This window comes from Sesamum indicum, linkage group LG3 (genome assembly GCF_000512975.1).
Source record: "Sesamum indicum cultivar Zhongzhi No. 13 linkage group LG3, S_indicum_v1.0, whole genome shotgun sequence".
Lineage (NCBI taxonomy): Eukaryota > Viridiplantae > Streptophyta > Magnoliopsida > Lamiales > Pedaliaceae > Sesamum > Sesamum indicum.
The window spans coordinates 9,013,133-9,036,636 of record NC_026147.1 but is presented as its reverse complement, the minus strand read 5'-3'; the positions used below and the strand labels follow the sequence as shown (position 1 = coordinate 9,036,636).

Genomic DNA, 23,504 nt, shown 5'->3' with positions numbered 1-23,504 from the left:
ATTGATAATGCACCAATTCAAAGAAAGCTAACAAGTTATCCCGCCCAGGAGCACTGTCAGGAACAACTAAACAAAGAGATGGAATAGGATATACTGGAAGAATCAGGGCAATAATTTACAAGAAACCAGCTTCACCAATAAAGGGAAAACAACTTGAAAGGCAATATGGATAATGGGAATCAGATCTAGCCATGAAATGAAGGATCTAAACTTCCACAAATAGAAGATTTAAGACTTCCACAGCTAGATTTCAAATTCTTCTCCTCTAAAGAATTAACCCCAGAATGTCAAACCAAATTCCCACTACCAACCTTACATACTCCAGGCAGATAAAAAAAAATAAGACAAAAATCAAACCCTTATCCATAACTCCAACAAGAAAACTCATGGAAAAGAACCCAGAAAAAAGCAAAACAAAACCCCTCAAGATTCACACGAAACCCTTCAACTGGAAACTTTTTGCCACATGGAACAATGGGTTTCATGGATCTAAGGCCACCCTCCTCAGCCTCTTGAAAATAAAAAAAAATCCCACGTTTGTCCAAAAACCAATTAAGACTCATTCTTTAAGAACAAATTCATGATACAAAATAAAAAACAAAACAAAGCAGCTAGAATTAACATCAAACTGGAACCAATACCATCACATCCAACAACCAAAACTTTCACAGTGGATAATAAAAGAAAGAAGTGAGGTGTCTCTTACCAGGAATCGCATTGAAGCGCCATAAACAGGCCAAGAACTGACAAGGGCTGAGAGTATGCTGAGTAATACGCCCTCTCTGCAGATTTTTACCCCTTCGTTTCTGGGATTGAGGAGGGAAGAGAAGAAGAGAGAGAGAGAGAGAGAGAGAGAGATGTGTGTGGAAAAGCTTATAGTAATACAAGTACCCCTTCAGAGGCCACGTGTAGAGTCAATTATCTGACTCCAATCAATGCTTTCTGTATATATATAGAAGAAGATATATATAATAGAAAAGAAGAAATCCCAAGAAAATACAATCAACACTGCTTACTTAATACTTAAGGGGTCATGAACTGTTCACGAGACACACTTCAAGAACACCACGTGTCCTTCCTTCACTGGCCCTGTTTTCCCCACCCCTCCAACCAAAAATCTCTAAATTGCAAGCCTCAGTTCTTTTCCCTTTTTTTTTTTTTTTTTTTTTGGGGGGGGGGGGGGGGGGGGGGGGAGTGGTATTTTACAAGAACAAATCATATATGTTTTGCAATTTCTATAATCTAATTTTAAAAAAAATACGGTGTTTTCTATAATATAATAATATAAGTTTTTAGTGAAGTGAATTTCTCAACTTTTTATTTTTTCAAATGATGAGACTAAAAGTTAATTTTTATATTTCTTTTGGGGCTCAAATTGTGACATATTTTTTTCTAGAATTTTGAATTTGAGAAAATTCTTCCATTGTTTGATTATTGACGTTCCTGAGAATTTATCGCTCATTCTCAAAAAATATCAAAGTTAAGAAAATAAAATTTTAAAATTGTCTGAAATTCTGTCTCATGCTAAATTATGTTTAAACCCAACAATATAAAAAGATAAGTTTATGATATGATGATTTGTGACATCTTCTAATTTAAGTGAAATTATCATTATATTATTAAGTTCAAACAATACTTTTAATGTTCTCAAAGTATTGTGCAGAGAGAGGTGAGAAATGGAGAACAAACTCTTCAATAAAAGGGGCAAAGTGTATATTCTTTTATAATCTGAGGGCGTGAAATGTTATATTGCATATAGTTGAGGAGCAAAAATGAAATTCACCCTAAAAATTTATATGATTGGATATATACATAGGGAAGATGAAATTGCATAGATGCTGATGAATGCATACAATTCCTACATGTTGTAATGTTTTTTACAGCAAAACCTCTATAAATTAATAATTTTGGAATTATAAACTTTTATTAATTTAGAGAGATATTAATTTATTGATAAATTAATATTTTATTAATTAAAAGAGAGACTTTTTAAATTTAACAAATTTAGTATATATGTATTGAAATAAATGAATTCATATATATTTAATTGATTATATTCATGCATCAATCAATTCTTTGTAACTAATTAAATATATTTATGTTGTATACAATTAACTATTATATTTATGGACGCATGTATCAATTTATTGGAATTACTTAAATATACATGTTTACATTAATTCGTTGCACTTAAATAACTATTATAGTCAGTTAAATATATTCATGCATGATGAATGAAACATATATACTATATAAATCTCAATATGAAAATAAAATAATTCATGACACCTAATCATGTCTTTTCTTCTAAAAGACATCACAAAATCATCTATGAATGATCAAATGCGTAAAGCATTACAAACTTCATATTTTAGCAAATTACCATAATATTTATGAATTATTAATTTAGAGTTTTAATGGGACCTAATATTTATAAAGGAATTTTCTGAAAAATTATTATCTTATTATCTCATCGAATTTGATGATTTTTTACAAAGGCCCAAGTTGGGATCGAAAGATTTTATTATTTTAGAGAGTTTATTAATTTATAAAGTATTAATTTATAGAGGTTTTATTGTACTTATTTATATGGTACTATTATTTTATCTATTTATTTATTTATTCTAGTATAAAAAGACACTCAATAATTAAAGATTTTATTGTTCTAAAATATATATAAACATTTTTTACTTCAATATAGTTTCCATTTCTTTTTTGTTTAATTATATAATTTATCTAGTTTATTTATAGCTTTATGAATTATCCATATTTCACTAATAGATAGATAATTTTCTTTAAAACTTTTTTAATGATTTTATTTTTCTTCAATCCATGAAAGAAATAATTTTACTGATTCAGTATTGATGAGGAAAATTATTTAATTACCCAAATACCCCTGCTTTTTAAGGCATTTTTATATGTATAGTTGACTATTTTTTACCATATTTGACCAATCTTGACCAGGTTGAAAGTCAATTCCAGTGGTTGCCCTTGGATTAAGTGATGTGGCAGTAAAGAGATAATTTTACTGGTTCAGTACGAAGATTCAACTTTTTAGTTTCGTATGACTTAAAATTGTTTGTCATTTTAATAGAGTAAAATGAAATCTTAATAATGTAATTAATAGTTAACGCTTTTCTTGGTACCAATAAAAAAACTTCCGAAATTGAGTTTAATAATATATTTTTCTACTTTATTACAAACTAGAAAGCCTCATTTTTACTCAATTTACTTAATTTGTTAAATAATTTTTCAATAGAAAAATAACCTTACAAGGCTTCATGGGATTGGTTTGTGGTCTCATGGCTTTTATTAAAAAAAAAATGGAATTTCAATTTATTTTATATTAAAATTTTGCTTAAATTAGATTACCTTTAGAACACCACTTAAAAAATACTTTACACCAAACAACATTCACAAATTCCCCATATTTATTTCATTATTATAACTCCTTATAATAATAATAATAATAATAACATATCGAATTGTACCAAAATTTTGATACGCCATTAAACTAAAACTCTCAATTCAGTCCGATAAATTATAGGAAAAAATATTTGGTATCGTAAATTATCAAATATATCGATCTTTTTAAAAAAATAATGTTATTTTTATTGTACTTATACATATTATAATATATATATATAAACATATAAGTTTATCTTAAAAAAGATTAATAACATAATATTTATTATACATATTTATATATGAAATATAAGTATTTATAAAAATATATTTATATATTACTGGTAATTAAACCGAATCAAATGCTACTAATGTTATTATTTTTCTGTTTTAGCACTGAGTTATATAATAATATTTGATATATATATAGTCCTTGACAAAAATAAAAATTAATTACTTTAAGTGTTGTTTTAATTAATTTATATCCAACAAGGTTTCAGCTTATATAATTCAGTTTATCGTCAATCCTTTAATTATTTTTGAAACATACATAAAAAATTCAATATAATTCCATCAAAATCATTATCCTCCAGCCTAAATATCCCTTGAATAAATTTTTATGACTAGAATTAATGAGAACAAAAAATACAATATTCTTTCTGATCTATTAGATATTGCAGAAATTTAAAAATAATTTCTTATGTAATTTTTAATTGGTAATACATTAATAAAAAAATAAAAATATTTTAGTTGAAAAGGTTTAAATCCAAACAAGATGCTATAGTTTCAATTTCACAAGTACGTTAATTCAAATTAAAATACATATTCATGTAGCACCATATCTATATAAGTTAATTATGCGTACATATATACACATACATATATATAAATACGTACATATATATAAATAATTCTCCTCCTACTTTATTGGAGTGTATGTCATAAATTGCATCATATGTCTGAGGTCATATCCCACCACTCATACAAAAATACCAAAAGAAAATTGAACAATAATTACATATACTACCTTTCCTAGTTGACCTAAATACGTATGCATGATTATCATTTGTATGTATTATCAAATAGTATTCAGACAAAAATATACTATAAAAAGAAGTTTTATCGGACAGTTGAGTTGTTGGCTAAACGGGCATTCTTGAAAAAGTTATCGGATACTCAAAGCAATGCATGCACGAGGTTTGCATAAAACCCAGTATATATTTTGGGGATTGTGATCGTTTTGAATATCAAACTTTCTGTGTTCCCAGAAACCAAAACCCTATCCCCGAAATATAGGTCCAAAAGGTGAAACATCGTCTACCTCCTCCAGCGTGGCTGAGCTTCAACGTTCCTCCCTAGCCCTCTTGGTGCTGCCGCTGTCCAGCTCCTCCGCCTTATTATTATTCAGCAAACCTACGTTATTCATATTAAAATGTCGAATCCCGACCTAAATTCATTTGAAGAAGGGAAAATTAGACTGACAATGGTGGCCATCGACCAGGACAAGAACAGCCAGTTTGCGGTGAAATGGGCGGTCGAGAAATTGAGGTTGAGGGATAACCAGATCATCCTCGTACATGTTAGAACCCAACAGAGTCGTGATTCCAGTAGGTTTTCTTGCTCTTTGAATATTTGGTTTCTTCAATTTATTTTTTCTTTATATATATATATAAATGTCTGGTAGAGTATTCAAATTTCATGCATGAATTTTACGTGGATTCCTTGTTTATTTTAGCCTTTTTATTTGTCAATTTTGGTGATTCTAAAATAGTATGCAAAGGATTCCAATATTAAAAAAAAATGTTTGCTGCTTGTTTTTTTTTTAATAAAAAAAAATAGATTCTTGAGGTTGGACTGAAGATTCAATAATGTGGGACTTAATAAAGTTTGAGGAACTAAATACAGATCTTGTTAAAATTGGGGTTTTAATTTTTCAAATAAGGATAATTACACCTTTACCCTACATATTACAGAAACAAATCTTTGAATTTAAAAAATTATTATATATGCAGCCCAAATGATTATGTTTTACATTACAAAATTTCCTCCAAAACTGAATGATCTGGAAGAATTTCAACATTCTAACCCACAAGAGAGAGAGAGAATTTTAATGTGAAACATGAATGCAATGGATAATTATGTAATTTTGTAAAACTGAGGGACATCACAACTAAATTCGAGAGAGTGTCTCTAAGATTGGATCCTTAATCCTGAGACAGCCCAAGAATTCTTCATTACAAAGGATGCAGTACATATGTTTGTATTTGTTCTATAGTTGTAGCATTCTGAAGCTGTTAGTTTGGTGATGCTGTGCAGAGGATATACCCGAAGAAGGCCGCGAACCAACTCATGCTGAAGCGAAGCAGTTATTCCTTTCTTATCGTAGTATTTGCGCTCGGAAAGGGGTAAACTCGGACAACTATCATCATCTCTACGTTTTTCCAATTACATACGTCTAATAAATAGTATTTGCATGCACGCATGATGCATGTATACCTTAGAAGTACCTGGTTTTTCATGATTGTAACGACTTCAGGTCCGCGCAAAGGAAGTGATGCTCCATGGCCATGATGTTGCAAACAAGCTTTGTGAGTATATAGGCATCAACGCTGTCACCAGCATTGTCCTTGGTGCTTCAAGCCGAGGTGCCCTAGCAAGGTATATCTTTTTTCAACAACTTAAATTTTGTTTCTGAACCTTAACAGAGTGCTTGAAATGGATTCTTGATTGATCTTGAACTTTTTCTCGCTGATGAAATGTGTTTATCATCATCTTATTCCTTCTTCAGGGCATTTAAATTCACAGATGTTCCGAGTTCTGTAGTAAAACATGCACCTGATTCTTGCACAGTGTATGCTGTATCAAAGGGGAAAGTGCAGAAACTTAAGTCATCAACTAAACCTGAGACTCCCAGCAGTGCAACTTGTTCCATCCCCAGGAATGCATTCTCGCCTGAAGGAACGCATCCTGCAAAATTTCATCCGTAAGTCAAGAAACTTATAAACTCCTTTTCTATCAAAATATCCAATATTTCAAAAAAATTCAACGATATAGAACCTTCACTTCATAAAGTAGCAGCAAGAAAGATTCAAAATCATGAATATGTGAAGTTGACAGATTGCCTGTATACGTTTCGCTAGTACCTCTCTCCTTTATATATGATGCATGTGTACTAGTTTCCAACATGTGTTATGTGGTGACAAGCAAACTTTGCCGAGCCAAAATGACTTGGATAATTTCAATCGCTGATTACAGTCAGGAGAGTTGGAAAAGTGCTGCCTCTGATCCATCATATCTGGATGGAGGCAATCAGCCGAGAGCATCAGTGGATAGCGGCAACAGTTATTCGCCTCCGAGTTCATGGAACAATAGCAGAGAGTATCAACAAATTATCCCAAGAGAAAGGCCTTCTGGCAGCAAAACACCTTCGCATCAAAATTTATTTTACAGCAGTGAATCTCTTCAAGCTGTGGAAAAGCAGCACGGAGGTAAGGGACTGGCAGTTCCGGAGTCGGCAAATATTAGTAACGAGTCTATTGTCTATAGCAGCAATTACAGCTCGTCCCAGGATTCTGGGGGTGGTGACAGTGAATTTGGTCGCATGACTCCACTCAACAGGCAGCACGGCAGCAAGATTTCAGCAATTCTACAGTCCATGAACAATCTGAATCTTGAGGTTCGAACCAAGGATACTACGTCTTATTCTGTGTCTGAATCAAGTGATCATTCTGAGGTGCTGAGTTTCCCCTCGGATGTCTCCTTTGAAATTCTAGACCAGACCCGAATTTCAGATTCGTGGAGCTCCAGCTCATCAAGAGCAGCTGTAAGTTAAACAGCTTAGTTATTGTATGAGAAAAAATGATAAATGTATTGGTTTAACCTAGAAAACCTCCTTCTAACATGTCTGGAAACTTTGAGAAGAGGCTTCATGCTCACCAGATTGCATATATTCCAGGAAAAAGAGGATGAGTTGAGGAGATTGAAACAAGAGTTGAAGGAAATGACAATGAAGTATGATATGGCTTGTCAAGAAGCTGTGACTGCCAAAGATAAGGTATATCCATTTACAATACGCTGCATGGTAACATAGTTTCATGATTACAATGATATTCATGATACTAGTTATGCTATTCTAACTTCTAAATTATGAATCAATTTACATGTCCCAGGTAAGAGGCATTTCCCAATGGAAATCGAAGGAGGCAAATAAACTAGAAGAGGTTCAGCATGCCCAAGAGGCTGCATTAGCCATTGTTGAGAGAGAGAAGCAAAAGTGTAAGGCTGCAGTTGAAGTAGCATATAAGGCACAGCGCATAGCAGAGCTAGAGTCAGAGAAGAGAAAGCAGGCAGAGATGAAGTTCCAAAAAGAGGCTGAAGAGAAGCAGAAGGTCATCGATGCATTAGCATACAGTGAGATTCGGTACCGAAGGTATACCATGGATGAAATTGCAGTTGCAACAAATTACTTCTCCAGTTCAGAAAAGGTCGGTGAAGGGGGATATGGGCCTGTTTTTAAAGCTACACTGGATCACACACCTGTTGCCATTAAGGTTCTCAGGCCAGACATTTCACAAGGCGAAAAGCAGTTCCATAGAGAGGTAACTTCCTTATATCCACAGATTCTTTTAATTGGAATCTTATCTTGTAATTTCTCCACAATGGACATTGTACAGGTTGAGGTGCTGAGCCGCATGAGACATCCCCATATGGTTATCCTTTTGGGTGCCTGTCCTGAGTACGGTTGCCTTGTATATGAGTATATGCAAAATGGGAGTTTAGAAGACAGACTTTTCTGCAGAGAGGGCAGTCGTCCCCTATCATGGAGGATACGCTTTAGAATAGCTGCAGAAATCGCCACTGCCTTGAATTTTCTTCATCGGACAAGGCCCGAGCCCCTTGTGCATCGAGATCTCAAACCTGCAAACATTCTATTAGACAAAAACTACGTGAGCAAGATTAGTGATGTTGGGCTATGCAGGTTGGTTCCACCATCTATAGCAGATAGTGTTACGCAGTATCACATGACAGCAGCAGCAGGCACATTTTGTTACATTGATCCAGAGTACCAACAAACTGGAATGTTGGGAACAAAATCAGACATATACTCTTTAGGGGTAATGTTACTGCAAATTATTACGGCCAAACCTGCTATGGGTTTGACACATTATGTTGAGACTGCAATAGACACTGGCCGCTTCGCAGAGATACTTGATCCAACAGTCCATGACTGGCCAGTGAATGAGGCTTTATCCTTTGCAAAATTGGCCTTACAGTGCTGTGAATTGAGGAGGAGAGACAGACCAGATCTCGATTCAGTCATATTACCTGAACTGGAACGACTAAGAGACCTAGGATCACAAAATAATCCTGACGGCAGATTTGATGATAAGTATTCTCAAAGTCAAACTTCTAAAGGAAACTCACCTAAGGCTATGAGTCAGGTGAATGAGAACAGATTTGATCATATATGACTTCACAAGGCTAAAGCTTTCATTCAAGTCAGGTCAGTCAGAAGTCTGTGTGAGTTAACCATTAACAGCATCTCTTTGAATAGAAAAATACATTAATAAAGTGCATTTACATGATCAACCAGGAAACCAGGGACGGTAATACAGAAAAATAAATGGAACATCCAAGCAAAACTGCATCCAGAAGTGGCACCAGCACAATTACAACAATAGAAACTGTTGGACTATTTCTTCAGAGAACAGAAACCAGCAGCTCATAGCAATTGGGAACATTCACAAGTTCTGCTGCAACTGCCTCCCATTTCACATGGATGTTCATTTTCTTTCAGCAATGTACAAGCTAATAGCTTTATGATCCTGCAAGATATGCTACCCTAACATTTCCATGGGAAAACAGGATATCAATATGTTTTCAACATGGAGATAAAGCATCTAAATTACTTCCTGTCAAGCATTAGTAGAGGGCAAAGCTTTTGATGAGCACAGATGATATAAAATAGAGAAATTCGTATTCCACAAAGAAAATGTTCCGAGGGATGACAAAAATTATTTGGCTATCCAACTCTCTAGATGAACCTTGCATTCTTGATATATTGTCTTACATAAAACAGTTGAGGGGTCTATTTATTTTGAAACTGCAAGAGTGTACAAACTCCACAAAAAGAAAGTCTGATCTGCAAACCCTGACTTGAGATTTCCAGGGGGGGCAAAAGTGAACTGACCATATACTGTTGATTTTGCTTTCATCAATTAATGGGAAGCATAACATCTGCAATGAGGTTTCTTTGGTGATCACTGATCAAATACGCATGGCATTATGAGAATAAACTGCCAGAGAAAGAATATGATGAAACAAAAACGTACCAGTACTCTATGCCAATCTTTTGCATGAACTGCAAATGGAAGTTAAGTTCAGAAGATGGTAAAAATCTCCCATACTGTTGTTAGGAATCTAGGAGTCAATCTTGGTGAAAATGGCACGAATCCACCGCCTAACCATATGAGTCAGGTCACACAACAACACCAGGAAAGACATCATAAGAAAATAAGAGTAGAATAATAAACAAGAAGAATATTCAGAATACAGCCTGCTGGGTGAAAACATGAGGTCATAGACAATAGAGCCAGATGCAGTATCCCATCTGCAAATACATAATTCTCTATAAGGGTGCTCAAAATATGTGCATTTCCAAATGGGAATCATTTTTAATTTCGTTAGAACTATTATTCCCTCTCCCAAAGAGATGGCAACTTCCTATATCATTAAATATGAACTTTAAGCAATGAGCAAAAAACATAACTTCCAGGACTAGCATTTCTGATTATACCTTTGAAATGCCATATTCCGAAATCGATTCTCTACTTGTCTGCAATATATATTCATATCCACAGTTCCAAAGCCAGCTTTCACAAACAAAGCTGATAAGAAATCTTCAGAGAAATAAAATGAGCACTGCAACGTAATCAACAACTATCAGGATTTGCTTACATCAACTTGTAGCTCAACAGACATGAAATTAGTTGACCAAACACATCCAGATACTTACAGTGCCATCCCCTCTAAAATAGAAATTATTGCTGATCATCTGATTTTTGTTCTCCAGCTTCACCTGAAAACTTTTCTCTCTTCATATATAATCCAAGAAGCAAGTTATTTAACAATTAGGTGAAAATAAATTGCAGGACGGAGTTGTTTGAAGCACATCAAGATTGATTATGTTCAGGATAATGAACACATGCAACATATTTTTTGTAACATGTTTTTGTAGTAAAAAAAAAAAAAAAAAGTGTGATATTTAGTCAAAAATTTCTATAGCTTCACCTGAAAACTTTTCTCTCTTCATATATAATCCAAGAAGCAAGTTATTTAACAATTAGGTGAAAATAAATTGCAGGACGGAGTTGTTTGAAGCACATCAAGATTGATTATGTTCAGGATAATGAACACATGCAACATATTTTTTGTAACATGTTTTTGTAGTAAAAAAAAAAAAAAAAAGTGTGATATTTAGTCAAAAATTTCTATAGAACTCTGCCAGGGTGAAAGCACTTTACCACTCAAATGATTACATTGACTAAGCACCTGCTTATTAAAGTGTTAACCAATTCTTCAAATTTCATTTTATGATAAATTACATTATTCACTATACATTCAACCCAATTCTTGGTTCATTAAAAGAGAAACCCACCATAAAGTAAATCTGCAGACAAAAGTGCCGTTACATTTCAGCAACCATAGCAGTTCTAATAGTAGATCTTGACTAATAAGAAGGAACTTACTTGTGCAGAATCTCCAACAGCGTAATCTCTGACTAGAATGTGACCATTTGGCTGCAGTATAACATGAGATTCACTAACAAAAATTTCAGGAGGATAAAATAAAAATAGGACAAAAATCAAAGTAATAGAAAAGGAAGCAATACTTAAAAGCATGCAACCTTCAGTACTTTCTTCAGGTTTTGTAGCACAAAAGGCATCTTCTTTGGAGAAACTGCAGATAACATGAAAATCTGCACAGGGATTATCAAGTCAGGGAGAAAAAATTCCAGCAAATATTGTAATATAGTAACTGGAACCTTACTCTTTGCCACCAGGTTTTCACTTACCAAGGTAACAATATCAACAGAAGATGGCAAGATTTTTTCACAGAGCTCATCATTTGCAACATCACAGATAAAGAGATTTATCTGGTCTCCATTGAAATTTGGATGTTCCTGAATCGATTTCCACAATAGAAGTCATATAAACAAAAAATCCTGCCAGGACCAGACCGCTTGAGACAGTGGATGACAATAAATTGCCTAGCATAACTCTGATACTTGTACTCCCACTCTAAGACACAAGTACACATGCATACACATCTTTATCACTTAAAGCAACAAACAGAACACACAAACCTTAACAAGAGTTAGAGCCTCGGTCGAAAAATCACAAGCATGAACGAAAAGCTTAGGATATGCAGCAATAAGAGGAAAGATAGTATTTCCAGCTCCACAACCAATCTGTCATTCATCTGTAAAGGATTCAGTTATACAATCACTGCATATAGCTCACAACTGCGGTCATACATTAATTAAATATTGGTTATTTCTACCATATTGTAGCAACATCAAAAAGAAGAAAGAGCCTTCCTGCACTTGCTAAGAATCATTGACATTATGAATTTATGGGCAAGTGCTTTCAAATTATCACCCCCAACATACAGAAACTGATGATTCTACGCTTTCTTTTTCTAATTGAAATGATTACAAATAAAAAGAAAGAAAAGACCATGCTTTGCCTCTAAAAGCACTTTCCCATTTGCAGAAATTGCACCATCATCACCATCAGAAAAGTATTTGCCCCAATCCTTCTCCAAATAATGCCTATCCTTAAAAAACTGCAACCAAAAAAGAAATCCAAAATGCAAATCTTTAAGTTCAAGATAACGCTACTGATGAAAAAACCCAAAACGTTTAAAACAAAAGGGACGACAATTAGCTAAGAAAATGAACAGAGAATCAAGAAACCTTGTTCTGATGGCGCTTGTAAAACTTGTCCCAACACGTCAGCGACTTTCTGCTGAAGTAGTGTTCATTAACATCATCAAAACCACGTTTTCCGCAGCTTAATGGCTCGAACAGGACGGCAGGTAGAAGGGAGGACATTTTCCGATCAACGGACGAAGAACAGCACAGAGCCGGCAGCATTGTCATGGCGGCCGTCATCTTCGGCGACTGTGGCAGTTGTTGTAACGCGACTTTCAGCAGAGCGGGTTAATCCCTTCGGTGACTGTAGCTGAAGTTGAAATAATCAGAAAGCTAGGGACTTATTCGCAATAACATAAAAGATAGAGGAGCTTCTCGCAATAGCTCCCAGAGCAAGTAAATGGCACGTCAGTAGTCGCTTTGACGTACGACGTCGTCTGCCCTATAAACAACTTCGGACCGGTTTTATAAGAAGTCAGCTGCAGTTTAACCTAGAAGCTCTGTCTCTCTCTCTCCCCGCCATGGCATACCAACCTCGAGCTCCGAATCAAGGAAACAGCGCAGATGAAAGCAACTCAAATCGCCGACTTTACAACCCATACCAAGATTTACACCTCCCGACGCAGACCCTGTACAACCTCCCCACCTCACCGGAGTTTCTGTTCCAGGAGGAAGCCCACGCGCAGCGCCGCTCATGGGGAGAAAATTTGACCTATTATACAGGTATAGGCTACCTAGCCGGCGCGACGGCCGGCGCCGCCAAGGGGTTCGCCTCCGGGGTTAAGGCTATTGAGCCGACGGATACCCTGAAGCTGAAAATCAATAGGATCCTCAACGGGTCTGGTCACGCGGGCCGGCAGATCGGTAACCGGTGCGGTGTCATCGGGCTCTTGTACGCGGGCCTTGAAAGCGGTATGGTCGCGGTTAGAGATACGGATGATATAATCAACAGTGTGGTGGCCGGGTTGGGTACTGGAGCTCTTTACAAGGCGGCGGCGGGCCCGAGGTCCGCTGCCGTGGCGGGGGCGATTGGCGGCATGCTTGTGGGACTTGCCGTCACCGGGAAACAAGCTTTGAAACGATACGTCCCGATTTGAGTAGTTGATTTTCCTTTTTATTCTTTTGGGATTTTGATTTTGCTTTTGTTTGGTCGGTCGGTGTTCTCTTAATCAATTAACTAGTGGTCTACTTATACTAAAGGTGCAACTTTGATGATTATTCAGCTCTTGTGGCACTGAAAATTTTAAGTTCTTTATATGCAGGCATGAAAGGATCATGCTTTTCAATTTGTAGTATATAATATTAGTATTTAGTACTCTAGTTCTAGTATCATTTATGTTGTTTGTAGAAGACATGGATTTGTGAATAAATTCCAGGAGAACAGTGATACTGCCATTCTTAATTTTCCCTCTCAATGATAAATTTGTAGAATTCTTTCGCATATTGTTTCTTTGAATGGCTTACAGCTGAAGGGTTGGAGAAATGTCTATGTACATGGACTCTCTTTTTCTTTCATTCCCTTTTTCCAGGTGGTTGTTTTGTTTGGTTCTCATTGTGCATTTGGTGTTAATTCTGAAGGCTAGTGGGGTGATGTTATTGCTTTCAGCTTACAGAAGTTAGTTGCTTCGCCTAAGTTTTGCCTTTGGGCAAAAATCCACGACTTGTGCCCGCTTTTTGTTTCTGTGTTTTCATGCATGATTATCTTGGTCTGATCAGCATTTGGGTATATGTTATGATTGCTCAATAATTGAGTTCTTCATGGACAACGACTGCTTGGATGTATTTATAGTAGACAGTGTAGGTGGAGACTTTCGAGGTTACATGCGCACAAACTATGTTTTGTGGAAGACACAGTTGAGAAATAGTTATGCTTCATTGTGATCTCGGTAAGTTGCAGGATTTGACATGTGGCTTCAGTTCTTATTTTAGCTGAAATGATGAGTGATTGCTCGACTTTTCTTTATTGTTCCCAGGTGATATCCTGTTCTGTTGTCTGCTTTTTTTGGTTTCATTTATTTCTTTGCTAATTGAAATGATGCTCTAAGGGGAAAAGTAGAAATAAATTGGATCCCGTTTGCATTTGCTAGAAGTCAATTATTTATTACTCATACTTGAATTATAGAGCTAATGTGCTTCTTTCTCTGCTCATCTACATTTTCTTGAGTGCCCTGCTTCTACTGAGGTGCAGTCACTCTTTTTCATCAAAGCAAGTTTATATGCATCACAGTGTCAGTCGTTGGTGTAGGTTATTAGTAGATGTCGTGTAGAAACTTCTATTATCACATAATTCAACTTCTTGGTACTCTTATCTTCAGGCCAAAAACATTACACCAGGAAAATGTGTGTGATATGTTCTGCAGTGGCTAGTGAAGGGGATTCCGCTATGCATGTGGTTGTTTTTTCAATGATCTGATGTTGATCAAGTACAATATGACTATAGAGCATAGGCAAAAAGGGTACTTCCTTAAAAACATTCTTTTGAATGTAACTTTTAGGCTGTGCCTTGAGAGTTCACCGCACTTGATCACAGATGGTGGGTTGGTGAATTCGATGGTGGCCATGGGATTGCTATGCACTTTTTTACGACAAGTTTTAGTTTCCGTACAATGATGCCTCTTATTGTAATAACTATGAAGTATTTAGGCTGGACGAGTGATACTATAAAGCTGTCTTCTGCTTTCCAACTAGTATCAATGTACTTTGCATTCATTGAGGTAAGTGTACAAGTGTCTTATCTCACCGTTGCGAAATATGAGCAAAGAAAAGTTTTCTAACCCATGGTGTGTTGCATGCAAGAAAATATGTTGCCCAATGATACAATTGTATAAACAGGACGGTATGAAAGGGATGTGCCCTCCATGATCATCCTGGTAGGCACTGAACTGAGAGAACAGATAGGGGAGTAGACAAACGGAAGAACTTTGCCCCAAATTTTGATAACAACAGCGGCAGAAAATGCAATAAATTTTGATAATGACATCGGCAGAAAATACAATTTCCATACAAAATGGCGCTAGAATATTTTATTTCCACCAGAGAGCTGTTCAAGGAGGCAGATAAAATCCTTGGCAAGTAAATTATCTCATGCTCAGAAGTTTTCACACTCTACATGAGCAAAATTTAGTTCACAGCATTCTACTCTTGGGACTCGTTATTTAACAAAAATCTATTCTCCGGTGACCGCAAATCACAGTTAGACAACCCACGCTGGAAATAATTAACATCTGTGGATTATATGTTCCTTTATGTGACTGGGGTTATCAGAGTAGAAGAATTTGGAGAAAATAGGGAAGTCAAAAACAGCTTCAAAGCAACATGGACTCTGGATTCTCGATGTAACCTTTAAAGGCCTTGAGCCATTCTGCTCCAATGGCACCTAGAACACAGCATTAACATACCTCATTAGAACAAATCAATATCTACATACAGTTAAAGATGAATTAGTGATAGTTTAATATATCTGTTCAGTCGTTGTATGCCAAACAGGGCAACTTACCATCAATGACCCGATGATCACAGCTTAATGTCACAGACATGAAGGAAGCAAACTTATACTGGTCCGGACCACCACCAGGTATCACTCTCTTTTCAGCTGTGCATACAGATTCAAGAAGGAGGATAAAGATCAGCATGATACAAACACCAGAAACTGCAAGAAGGAATAGAGTTTGACTTACCAGATCCAACTGCTAGAATGCCTGACTGAGGTGGATTAATGATGGCACAGAATTGCTTGATGCCAAAAGGCCCTCCTAAGTTCGAAACCGTGAATGTGCCCCCCTGCAAACAGTATATTGTAAGATTTATACTGTGAGCAACTACAACCTCTATGAAGCTTATTAATTAGTCCTTTTTCACCTCGTAATCTTCTGGTTTCAAGCTGTTTTCTTTTGCTTTCTGAGCCAAATGCTTAACTTCATCAGAAATTTTTGATAAACCTTTCTTGTCAGCATCCTGCAAAGTTAAGCATAAAGAGTCGTGACATGCATGGCATGATTACTAGTCTCAAGGTGAAAGCAGGCACAGACAATTACTCACCTTAATCACAGGCACATACAACCCATTATCAGTTTGCACAGCGACATTAATATTCACATTGTGATACCTGTATTATTCATAGAAGATATTGCAATTCAGAAGCCGGTGATAACTAAGCAACAATCCGCTTTGTTAAGCACACTTACTGGCGAATATAATCGTTGGTCCATGAACTATTACACTGGGGAACTTTTCTAAGAGCCAAGGCAGCAGCCTGCAGTCAAATAGTTGTGTTAAAGCAATTGACTCTAAGAAAACTCTAGTTACTTGAACACAGTATTAACATACTTCAAAGGAATTTATCCTTATAGGTGCTGATTCATGATGAATAGAAGCTAAAAACTTGCTATTGTAGGGTTAAACAGACCTCGCATCTTCCAAGAGGAGAGACTTCAACAAATGGAAGGAAAGTAGAGAACAAAAAGAAAAAAGACGTAGGCATGTATCTAACATAATGTTGTTGCCAAAGGCCTCTCATACCTTAATCACAAGATCATTAACGGAAATCCTTTTCCCACCTGAAGCTTCTTGCAACGAATTCAGCTGGCTGCGCAATCTGCAGACAAGTAGAGATTAAAAGAGATACGACTAATTTGGTGGCGCTAATTTTCATTTGCAGTAGATTGAGCACTCACTCCATAAGCTTGTCAACACATGTATCTACAGTAAGGTAATAGTGCGGGATGGTTTGTTTTGATTGCAACAACCGCAATGCTGTCACCTGCACCGATAGCAACATATGTTAGCTGCTGCAGAGAACAACAATTGAGATGCTAAAAATGCATCTGTCTAACTTGACCATTTGCATTAATTGCACACCAGAGACTCTATGGTACTTAGTACAGGAGGATGTGCTTTGAAGACTATGTTTCCAACTTCCCTGGTTGAGGTTAGGCATGGCAGCAAGGTTCCTTATTGCTTATTATACACCTTTTAATCTATTGTAAACCAAGGATATTTCTGCCAGCAAGATGAGAACGAACGAATCTACTCTTGCTTTGCTATTACAGGAATTGATATCTATGTCAAAACAATACCTTTCTAATTTGCGTATGTGGGATGTCAGTGTAATCCAAAGCAGCAGAGATTGTTGTGTCAGCCTTAGGAGCTTGCGGAACTTCCTTACCACGTGAAGCTACAGTACAGAGAAGGTAAAAGCTGGATTATCAAATACTATAACTGTAGCAAACAAGCACTTCCGGGTGCATGAAGAAGAGAAACATCCAGATGGCACTTAAGTACAAGCAAACACAGGGCACAAGAAAACTACCAAGATAATCTTCAATATCAGCCTTCACAATGCGCCCATCAGGACCAGTTCCTTTGATGTTTGAGAGAGATACCTGCATTAATGTAACGGAAGTGTATCACATGAAAGAAATCAGTTCAAGAGATATGTGACACGAAAATAAAAGGAGTACCACCCGAGCTAAAGCAGTCGAGTGGCTTTTATAGTTGAGTATCTAATTTACATTGTTATCTTCAGCAAGTTTTCTGGCAAGAGGACTAGCAAAAATGCGATTTCCAGCTGAAGATGGTGCACTAGGCGTGGAAACTTTTGGCTCTGGCGAAGTAACAGGCACTTCTGCAACTTCTGGCTTTGTTTGAGTTGGAGCAGAGGGCGCTTTGGGTGCGGGTGCAGCATCTGATGCTGAAGGAGTGTAGTCCTTAAATTTTGCCACATCCTCCTCTTCTTCAACAGTTATGGCAATTATCTAGAGGGAATAAATAATACTTTGATCAGTCACTAAAAGCAATTAGGTGATATTTCCAGCCGAAAATCAACACTCTTTGCATCTAAAACTGGAAATCAGTATGCAATAATGTAGCTCCGGTTCCTGTTTAGATAGGCAATTATTGCCAATTAATTAGTTGATTTAAGTTGGTACCAGTTCACTATGATCCAATTACTGGTACTAGCAAAACCATGGATCATTTTCACACAGTTCCTGGCATAAATAACACGCAGTCTCAACAAAAAACTAAAAAGTTATTCAATGCATTCAGAACAAATTTCATTACTGGGTTAGAGTTCATCACTAAAGAAAGAAAATTCATGTTTGAGTCAGATGGCCCATGTTAAGGATATCAAGCAACAGAGTGAGGATTATGAAGTTAATATGGGCATCATGGGTGAAAATGATAACAGGAAGAGTTTAAGCTATACAAAAAACTAAAAGACACCATAAGAAACTTCAGTCTTAAAAAACTCAGTCTTATTAAATTTGCCTTGTCTATTCAACATATGTTAAGAAAAATCATGAAAAATGCCAGAGATAGTGAATAAGTCCTTTATCCTTGTCAGATAAGTACCTCACCAACTTTAATCCCACTTGATCCATCGCCACGCAAAATTTTTGCTAGATATCCCTCCTCCATGCACTCCATTTCCACAGTTGCTTTGTCCTTAAGACATCAAATGATGGGAAATAGGAATCAGACTTACAAGACAAGTATTTGATTTTATCAGAAGGAGAGCACAGACAGAATCAATAGCACCCACAGTTTCCACTTCACAAAGTACTTCTCCCGGAGAAACTTTGTCACCCTCCTTCTTCAGCCACCTTGCAATATTGCCCTACATTACAGCAAGAGAACAAACAATTAGTATGATACTTGTAGGTAAACAACAAGGAGATCATTCAAAGAACTTCAGAAAGACACGTGCTTCCGTCATTGTAGGTGACAGAGAAGGCATCCCGATCTCTTGATGTGGTGGAACGCCTGAAAGAAGCAGCATGCTCAGCAGTAGATTGATATGAGTCAAACAAAGCTATAGAGAGAGAGGAGCTTGAAAAAAATTATTCAAACTCCTGGAAGAATGGTCAAAATGAGAAAATTTTAAGTTATAGAATTAGTAGTGAATTTTATGCATGGAGTAAGTAGATTAGGTGTACTTTAATATAACATGCCACTACAAATGCCGTCATCCAGTAATCTGCTCACTTCTAACTTTCACACAGCAACCAGCTTAAAACATCCCTCTAAATATCATGCTCAGTCTTAAACAATAATTTATTGGCAGGATTGGAGTACCAGACTAACCTGAATCCGTAGAAAAACTTCTGATTGAGTTTTGTGGTTGACTGGCAACAGGCATGTTAAACAGACCAGTGAGAACAAATATATTTTTACATGAAAAGATATATGGTTTTAAAGATTGTCAGAACCTGTTGCACAGCAAGCCTACTACTGGTGCATGAACCTTCCTTGCTGTCCACAAAGCATTTGACTTGTTCGTTCCCATGGCTGATATCTTCATTACATAATTTAAAACAAAGTTCTCAAGATTTCACCAACTAAACAACATAGGTACTCAAAGGACACCAGGAAACAAGAGAGGCAAAAATTCCAGGATCTAACCACCGTGGCTCCGTTTGCTGAAAGGTGACTAGGTGTAAAGCGACCTCTGCTGGATGAAGTTGAAAAACCATTCCTGTCTCCATGTCCAATACCAATTGGGCTGGGCCCTGAAATATCTGAATCACGATAGACGCATCGGATATGCAAATCTAAAGACGTACAAGATACATGCATACATACATACAAACATACAGAAGAAAATATGTACAAGCGAACAAAGGCACAGATTCACGTAAAAACTCCATGTTATTTAAGTAGAATCATTATGTAATAAATGACGGTTAACGCTAACTGGATGAGGCCTAAAATTCATGCCACAAGCCAAGCATTAAGAAAGCAGAAATTTAGTTCCAAAAGTCACTGAATATTTCTAAAGTTTGCAAACTACAGAATTAAAATAAGATAAACATGTCGTTCTTGTTTGCTATGTACTAGATGCTATTTGACAAAACCTTCATTCAAGCATTGGGAAACCATTCGACATATTCTGCACAGACAGCATAGTCTAAAAGTTAGAAGTAACCTCATTCTAGAATTATGACTTATCAAATCACTGTCTATATAACCTGGCATTTGATCTTGATCTAGTACAAGTTAGCTCAGAAGCTAGACTCATTACACATAATTGAGACAGTAGCAGGATTCTCATAAACACTTACTTTCAGCATTAACTTGATATGGAAGTTAGTTCAGTAAAATAAAGTGACTAATTGCTCATGAATATTTAATACATGAATCCAGATTAAAAGAAATGCACAAGAAGCTTAATCATGAAGACCGTCTTTGCACCATAGCATCACATTACTCTATAAGGCATTAGAAAAATTCAGACAGCAAGCACCAATAGATCAAAATGTTGCCAGAGATAAAAGGTTTCAGGACTATGACCGTCCAAGGTGTGAACTAAACTTATTACTTGGGTCCAATTTAAGGATCATATCAGTCAATGGAAGCCAGGACCACAACCTCAACACATGTTCTTAGGTGGCAAATATAAAGAGAGACATGCAGTGTACTGTACTAAAGAAGAATGGAGCAATTGCTCAGTAACTTACCATCTATTTTATCAATCAACGGCCTTGCGTCACTCGTAATCCAGCGTATGGATATTGCACGATCTCGTAAAATGTTATGGGTTTGACGGAGCTGTAGGCAAAAGTTTAATTTATGTACTGAGGGAAAAGGTACACTCCAGAATCAGGAATCAACAAGGAAATGAAGATACTTTCCTTTAGTCTCCCTAGTGAGTATTTGCAGGCAAGTTATTTTAAATCAAAACAGCAGAGAACATGTAAATAAGTCATTATGCTACTACATCACCTAAATAAAGTACTGAGTATAAAAGATATGTTTGGTCAAGGAAGCTGACGGATGATAAATCTACAGCACCGCGACCAATATAATTATAATTTAATTAGGAGAATGAATCTCAAGATAAAGCATCATCACAATACAAATGTACAGAAAAATGTATGTCAAAACTACAAAAGCCGTCATGTAGCGGACCAGGACAGTATTAACAACACCAGTCAGCCACTCACGATTACAAAGCAAATAAGCTCCTAGCTTGTGTACCCAGTAAGACACTCTAAATTTGGCATATCATATCCCATTCCACTAAAGAATTCAAAACACCATGTTTACATGTTAGGTCCCCTTCCTACCACTAGGGAAGATGCTCCCCAAAAAGGTCACCTGCATCAATCATGCATTCCGGGACTTCAGCAATAATTTATCAAAAAAGCTCAACGGACGCTGGGCTTCGCCCCAGTCGACTAACAACAAGTCAATCCCCGAATTAACACCAAAGGACAATAAAAATTCTGAACAAAACCCACCGCTACACAACATTCTCACACCGCACTGTCCTTCGCAACTTCTAAAACGAATGTAAAGCTCAAAAGCAGCAAATCAACGGTAAGATCCCAAACATATTGCGAATCATTTCACCCACAATATCTTGAAATACGAGCTAACATTCCCGATTCAGATTCAATCTCTCGTATGTAAACTGACGATCCAGATTAAGAAATAGAATCAGAAAACAAGACAAAATAAACAAATGCATCCATACATGTCAGCGGAAAAACACTTAATCATGTCATCGAAAATGGAGCACCTTTTTGGAGTAGTGAAAAATCCGAGCACCGCACGTCATGCCGGAATCCCTCGCTCTTCACCGGAGTAAGATCAAATCGTTGGGTGGGTTGATTAGTGGGAATCCTAGGGTTGGCTTTTGAACGGTCGAAAAAGGCAGGCGGACGGTAGTATATTAAACGGGTTTGGTTGTTTGTATTTGTTGAAGTAGTAGTGAAATGTAATAATACCACTTTCAAAGTGTGCGTTATGTGTGTGCGGTGGGGCTAAAATATAATATAAAACTAAAACAGAGTCAGCAACATACAAACCGCACACCTTGCATTCCCATTTTCTATTTTTTCCTTTTTGGTACCAAAAAAAGGGGCTATTTACCATGGATTGAGGGCGTATTTGTGAAATTTTCTGTCGTTAAATAATTGATAATTTTAAATAATAATTATCGCAATATTAAAAGTGAATAATATTAATAAAATTAATTTGAAAGGGATAAAACTTAAATGGAGCAGTATTTGAGGAAGAATATTTTTAAAATAAAAGGGATAAGCACACTCCCCTCTTCTGAGGTATGGTGTAATAAAACGAATTGATTGTTTTATTAATATCAACAAATTCGATAAATTTTGACTAATGGAATGGCTTATTTATTAGACAAAAGCAAATTTCAAGGGTGTTATATGTAATTTTTTAAAGTACATGGGGTCTACATATAATTACACTAAATTTCAGGAAAAATGAGTGTAATTATTCCAAAATATATTTGATTGATTAAACATTATTGATGCATACAATAAATATTTTTTCAAATCCAAATTTAAAACAGATCGAAGTCCAAATCAATGAGTCAGGCCCACATTCGCTCAACCCAGCTGCACGAACCCCGCTAACCCAAGCATATTTGATAGACAACAAAACTATTAGACCAACTAGCCCAGTCCTATTGCCCTACTAACGGGACAATGCCTTAGAACATTATCTATACTAATAAGCTCAGTGTCGAACAACAAGGCCGCTACGTCAGTCATATTTTACATATCATAACCTATGTCATCATAAAAAGGTATTATTAGGGACATTATAAGCTAGTTGGATCCAACTTATGGAAACATGTATATAACTCCTTATATTCTCGATTGTTCTTACATGATCTCTTATTGCTACATGTATATAACTCCTTATATTCTCGATTGTTCTTACATGATCTCTTATTGCTGACATATCTTTTCGATGACAACTGAATAATTACTATCCCTATAAAATAACATCCCACTTATTTTGGAGATGTCTTAACCGTCTCCAACTATACCTAAACTTTCAAAATATGCTCCTGTAAATAGGGGGGTTTAGATAACTCAACAAAAAAACTATAACTCCCACTTTGCAATCCCACTCGGATTCTCTCATTTTTCCAGATCTTCCACATGAATTTTCGCCACTATTTTTCATATTCAAGTGCTTCACCTTCGGCGACATAATTCATTTAATCACGAACTACACATATTCAGTTTCTATTTTATCTCGTATTTATCAATTTAAACATCGCAGTGCTAATTCCAATTTTATAGGTTAGATTTCTAATAATCTTAAAACTTTTTAAAAAAAATTCGATACTCGTAATGTCATGAGACCTCGATATGCATAAAATTTTTAATTTAGTAACTAAATA

The 23,504-nt window shown here is 36.1% G+C and overlaps 6 protein-coding genes across 11 annotated transcripts in view; 3 read left to right on the top strand and 3 right to left on the bottom strand.

The window, feature by feature from the left end:
* The window catches only part of LOC105157779 (protein phosphatase 2C 16-like), a 4,072-nt gene extending 3,155 nt beyond the window's left edge, over nt 1-917 (bottom strand). Inside the window, exon 1 of one of the 3 annotated variants that reach the window (XR_002286779.1) lies at nt 707-917. Coding sequence is in view for 1 of the 3 variants with exons in the window: in XM_020692669.1 (XP_020548328.1) it covers nt 707-729 (23 nt within the window). In the remaining 2 variants the exon portion in view is untranslated. The remainder of the gene's footprint in view (nt 1-706) is intronic. The other 2 variants (XM_020692669.1, XM_011074253.2) reach the window with 2 other exon arrangements.
* On the top strand, nt 4,889-7,495 carry LOC105157847. The gene is made up of 6 exons (XM_020692491.1): nt 4,889-5,012; nt 5,722-5,810; nt 5,942-6,063; nt 6,194-6,388; nt 6,661-7,228; nt 7,361-7,495. The coding sequence occupies exons 1-6, from the start codon at nt 4,889-4,891 to the stop codon at nt 7,493-7,495; spliced, it is 1,233 nt and encodes a 410-aa protein (XP_020548150.1).
* On the top strand, nt 7,536-8,893 carry LOC110011255 (U-box domain-containing protein 52-like). The gene has a single exon (XM_020692211.1). It carries the CDS (start codon nt 7,566-7,568, stop codon nt 8,874-8,876), a length of 1,311 nt encoding a protein of 436 aa, XP_020547870.1. The 5' UTR covers nt 7,536-7,565; the 3' UTR covers nt 8,877-8,893.
* Nucleotides 8,961-12,720, bottom strand: LOC105157777 (uncharacterized methyltransferase C3H7.11-like). 3 transcript variants are annotated; one of them, XM_020692213.1, is made up of 10 exons: nt 12,383-12,720; nt 12,154-12,252; nt 11,771-11,875; nt 11,480-11,587; nt 11,312-11,383; nt 11,154-11,204; nt 10,421-10,483; nt 10,202-10,326; nt 9,738-10,015; nt 8,961-9,247 (listed from the first exon to the last, which is right to left on the bottom strand). In XM_020692213.1, the coding sequence occupies exons 1-9, from the start codon at nt 12,578-12,580 to the stop codon at nt 9,826-9,828; spliced, it is 1,011 nt and encodes a 336-aa protein (XP_020547872.1). In that variant the 5' UTR covers nt 12,581-12,720; the 3' UTR covers nt 8,961-9,247; nt 9,738-9,825. The 3 variants fall into 3 exon arrangements, with proteins under 3 accessions (XP_020547872.1, XP_020547871.1, XP_020547873.1); XM_020692212.1 differs by lacking the exon at nt 8,961-9,247 and adding an exon at nt 9,358-9,642; XM_020692214.1 differs by lacking the exon at nt 8,961-9,247 and adding an exon at nt 9,614-9,642 and having other exon boundaries at nt 9,738-9,865.
* LOC105157776 (mitochondrial import inner membrane translocase subunit TIM23-1) lies at nt 12,801-13,781 on the top strand. The gene has a single exon (XM_011074251.2). It carries the CDS (start codon nt 12,862-12,864, stop codon nt 13,435-13,437), a length of 576 nt encoding a protein of 191 aa, XP_011072553.1. The 5' UTR covers nt 12,801-12,861; the 3' UTR covers nt 13,438-13,781.
* On the bottom strand, nt 15,306-22,073 carry LOC105157775 (dihydrolipoyllysine-residue acetyltransferase component 2 of pyruvate dehydrogenase complex, mitochondrial). 2 transcript variants are annotated; one of them, XM_011074249.2, is made up of 19 exons: nt 21,861-22,073; nt 20,797-20,887; nt 19,742-19,857; nt 19,549-19,634; nt 19,424-19,464; nt 19,047-19,102; nt 18,882-18,956; nt 18,692-18,784; nt 17,851-18,093; nt 17,649-17,721; nt 17,416-17,513; nt 17,014-17,099; nt 16,859-16,934; nt 16,525-16,592; nt 16,379-16,445; nt 16,199-16,294; nt 16,018-16,120; nt 15,837-15,932; nt 15,306-15,716 (listed from the first exon to the last, which is right to left on the bottom strand). In XM_011074249.2, exons 1-19 carry the CDS (start codon nt 21,897-21,899, stop codon nt 15,646-15,648), a joined length of 1,674 nt encoding a protein of 557 aa, XP_011072551.1. In that variant the 5' UTR covers nt 21,900-22,073; the 3' UTR covers nt 15,306-15,645. The 2 variants fall into 2 exon arrangements, with proteins under 2 accessions (XP_011072551.1, XP_011072552.1); XM_011074250.2 differs by having other exon boundaries at nt 19,742-19,848.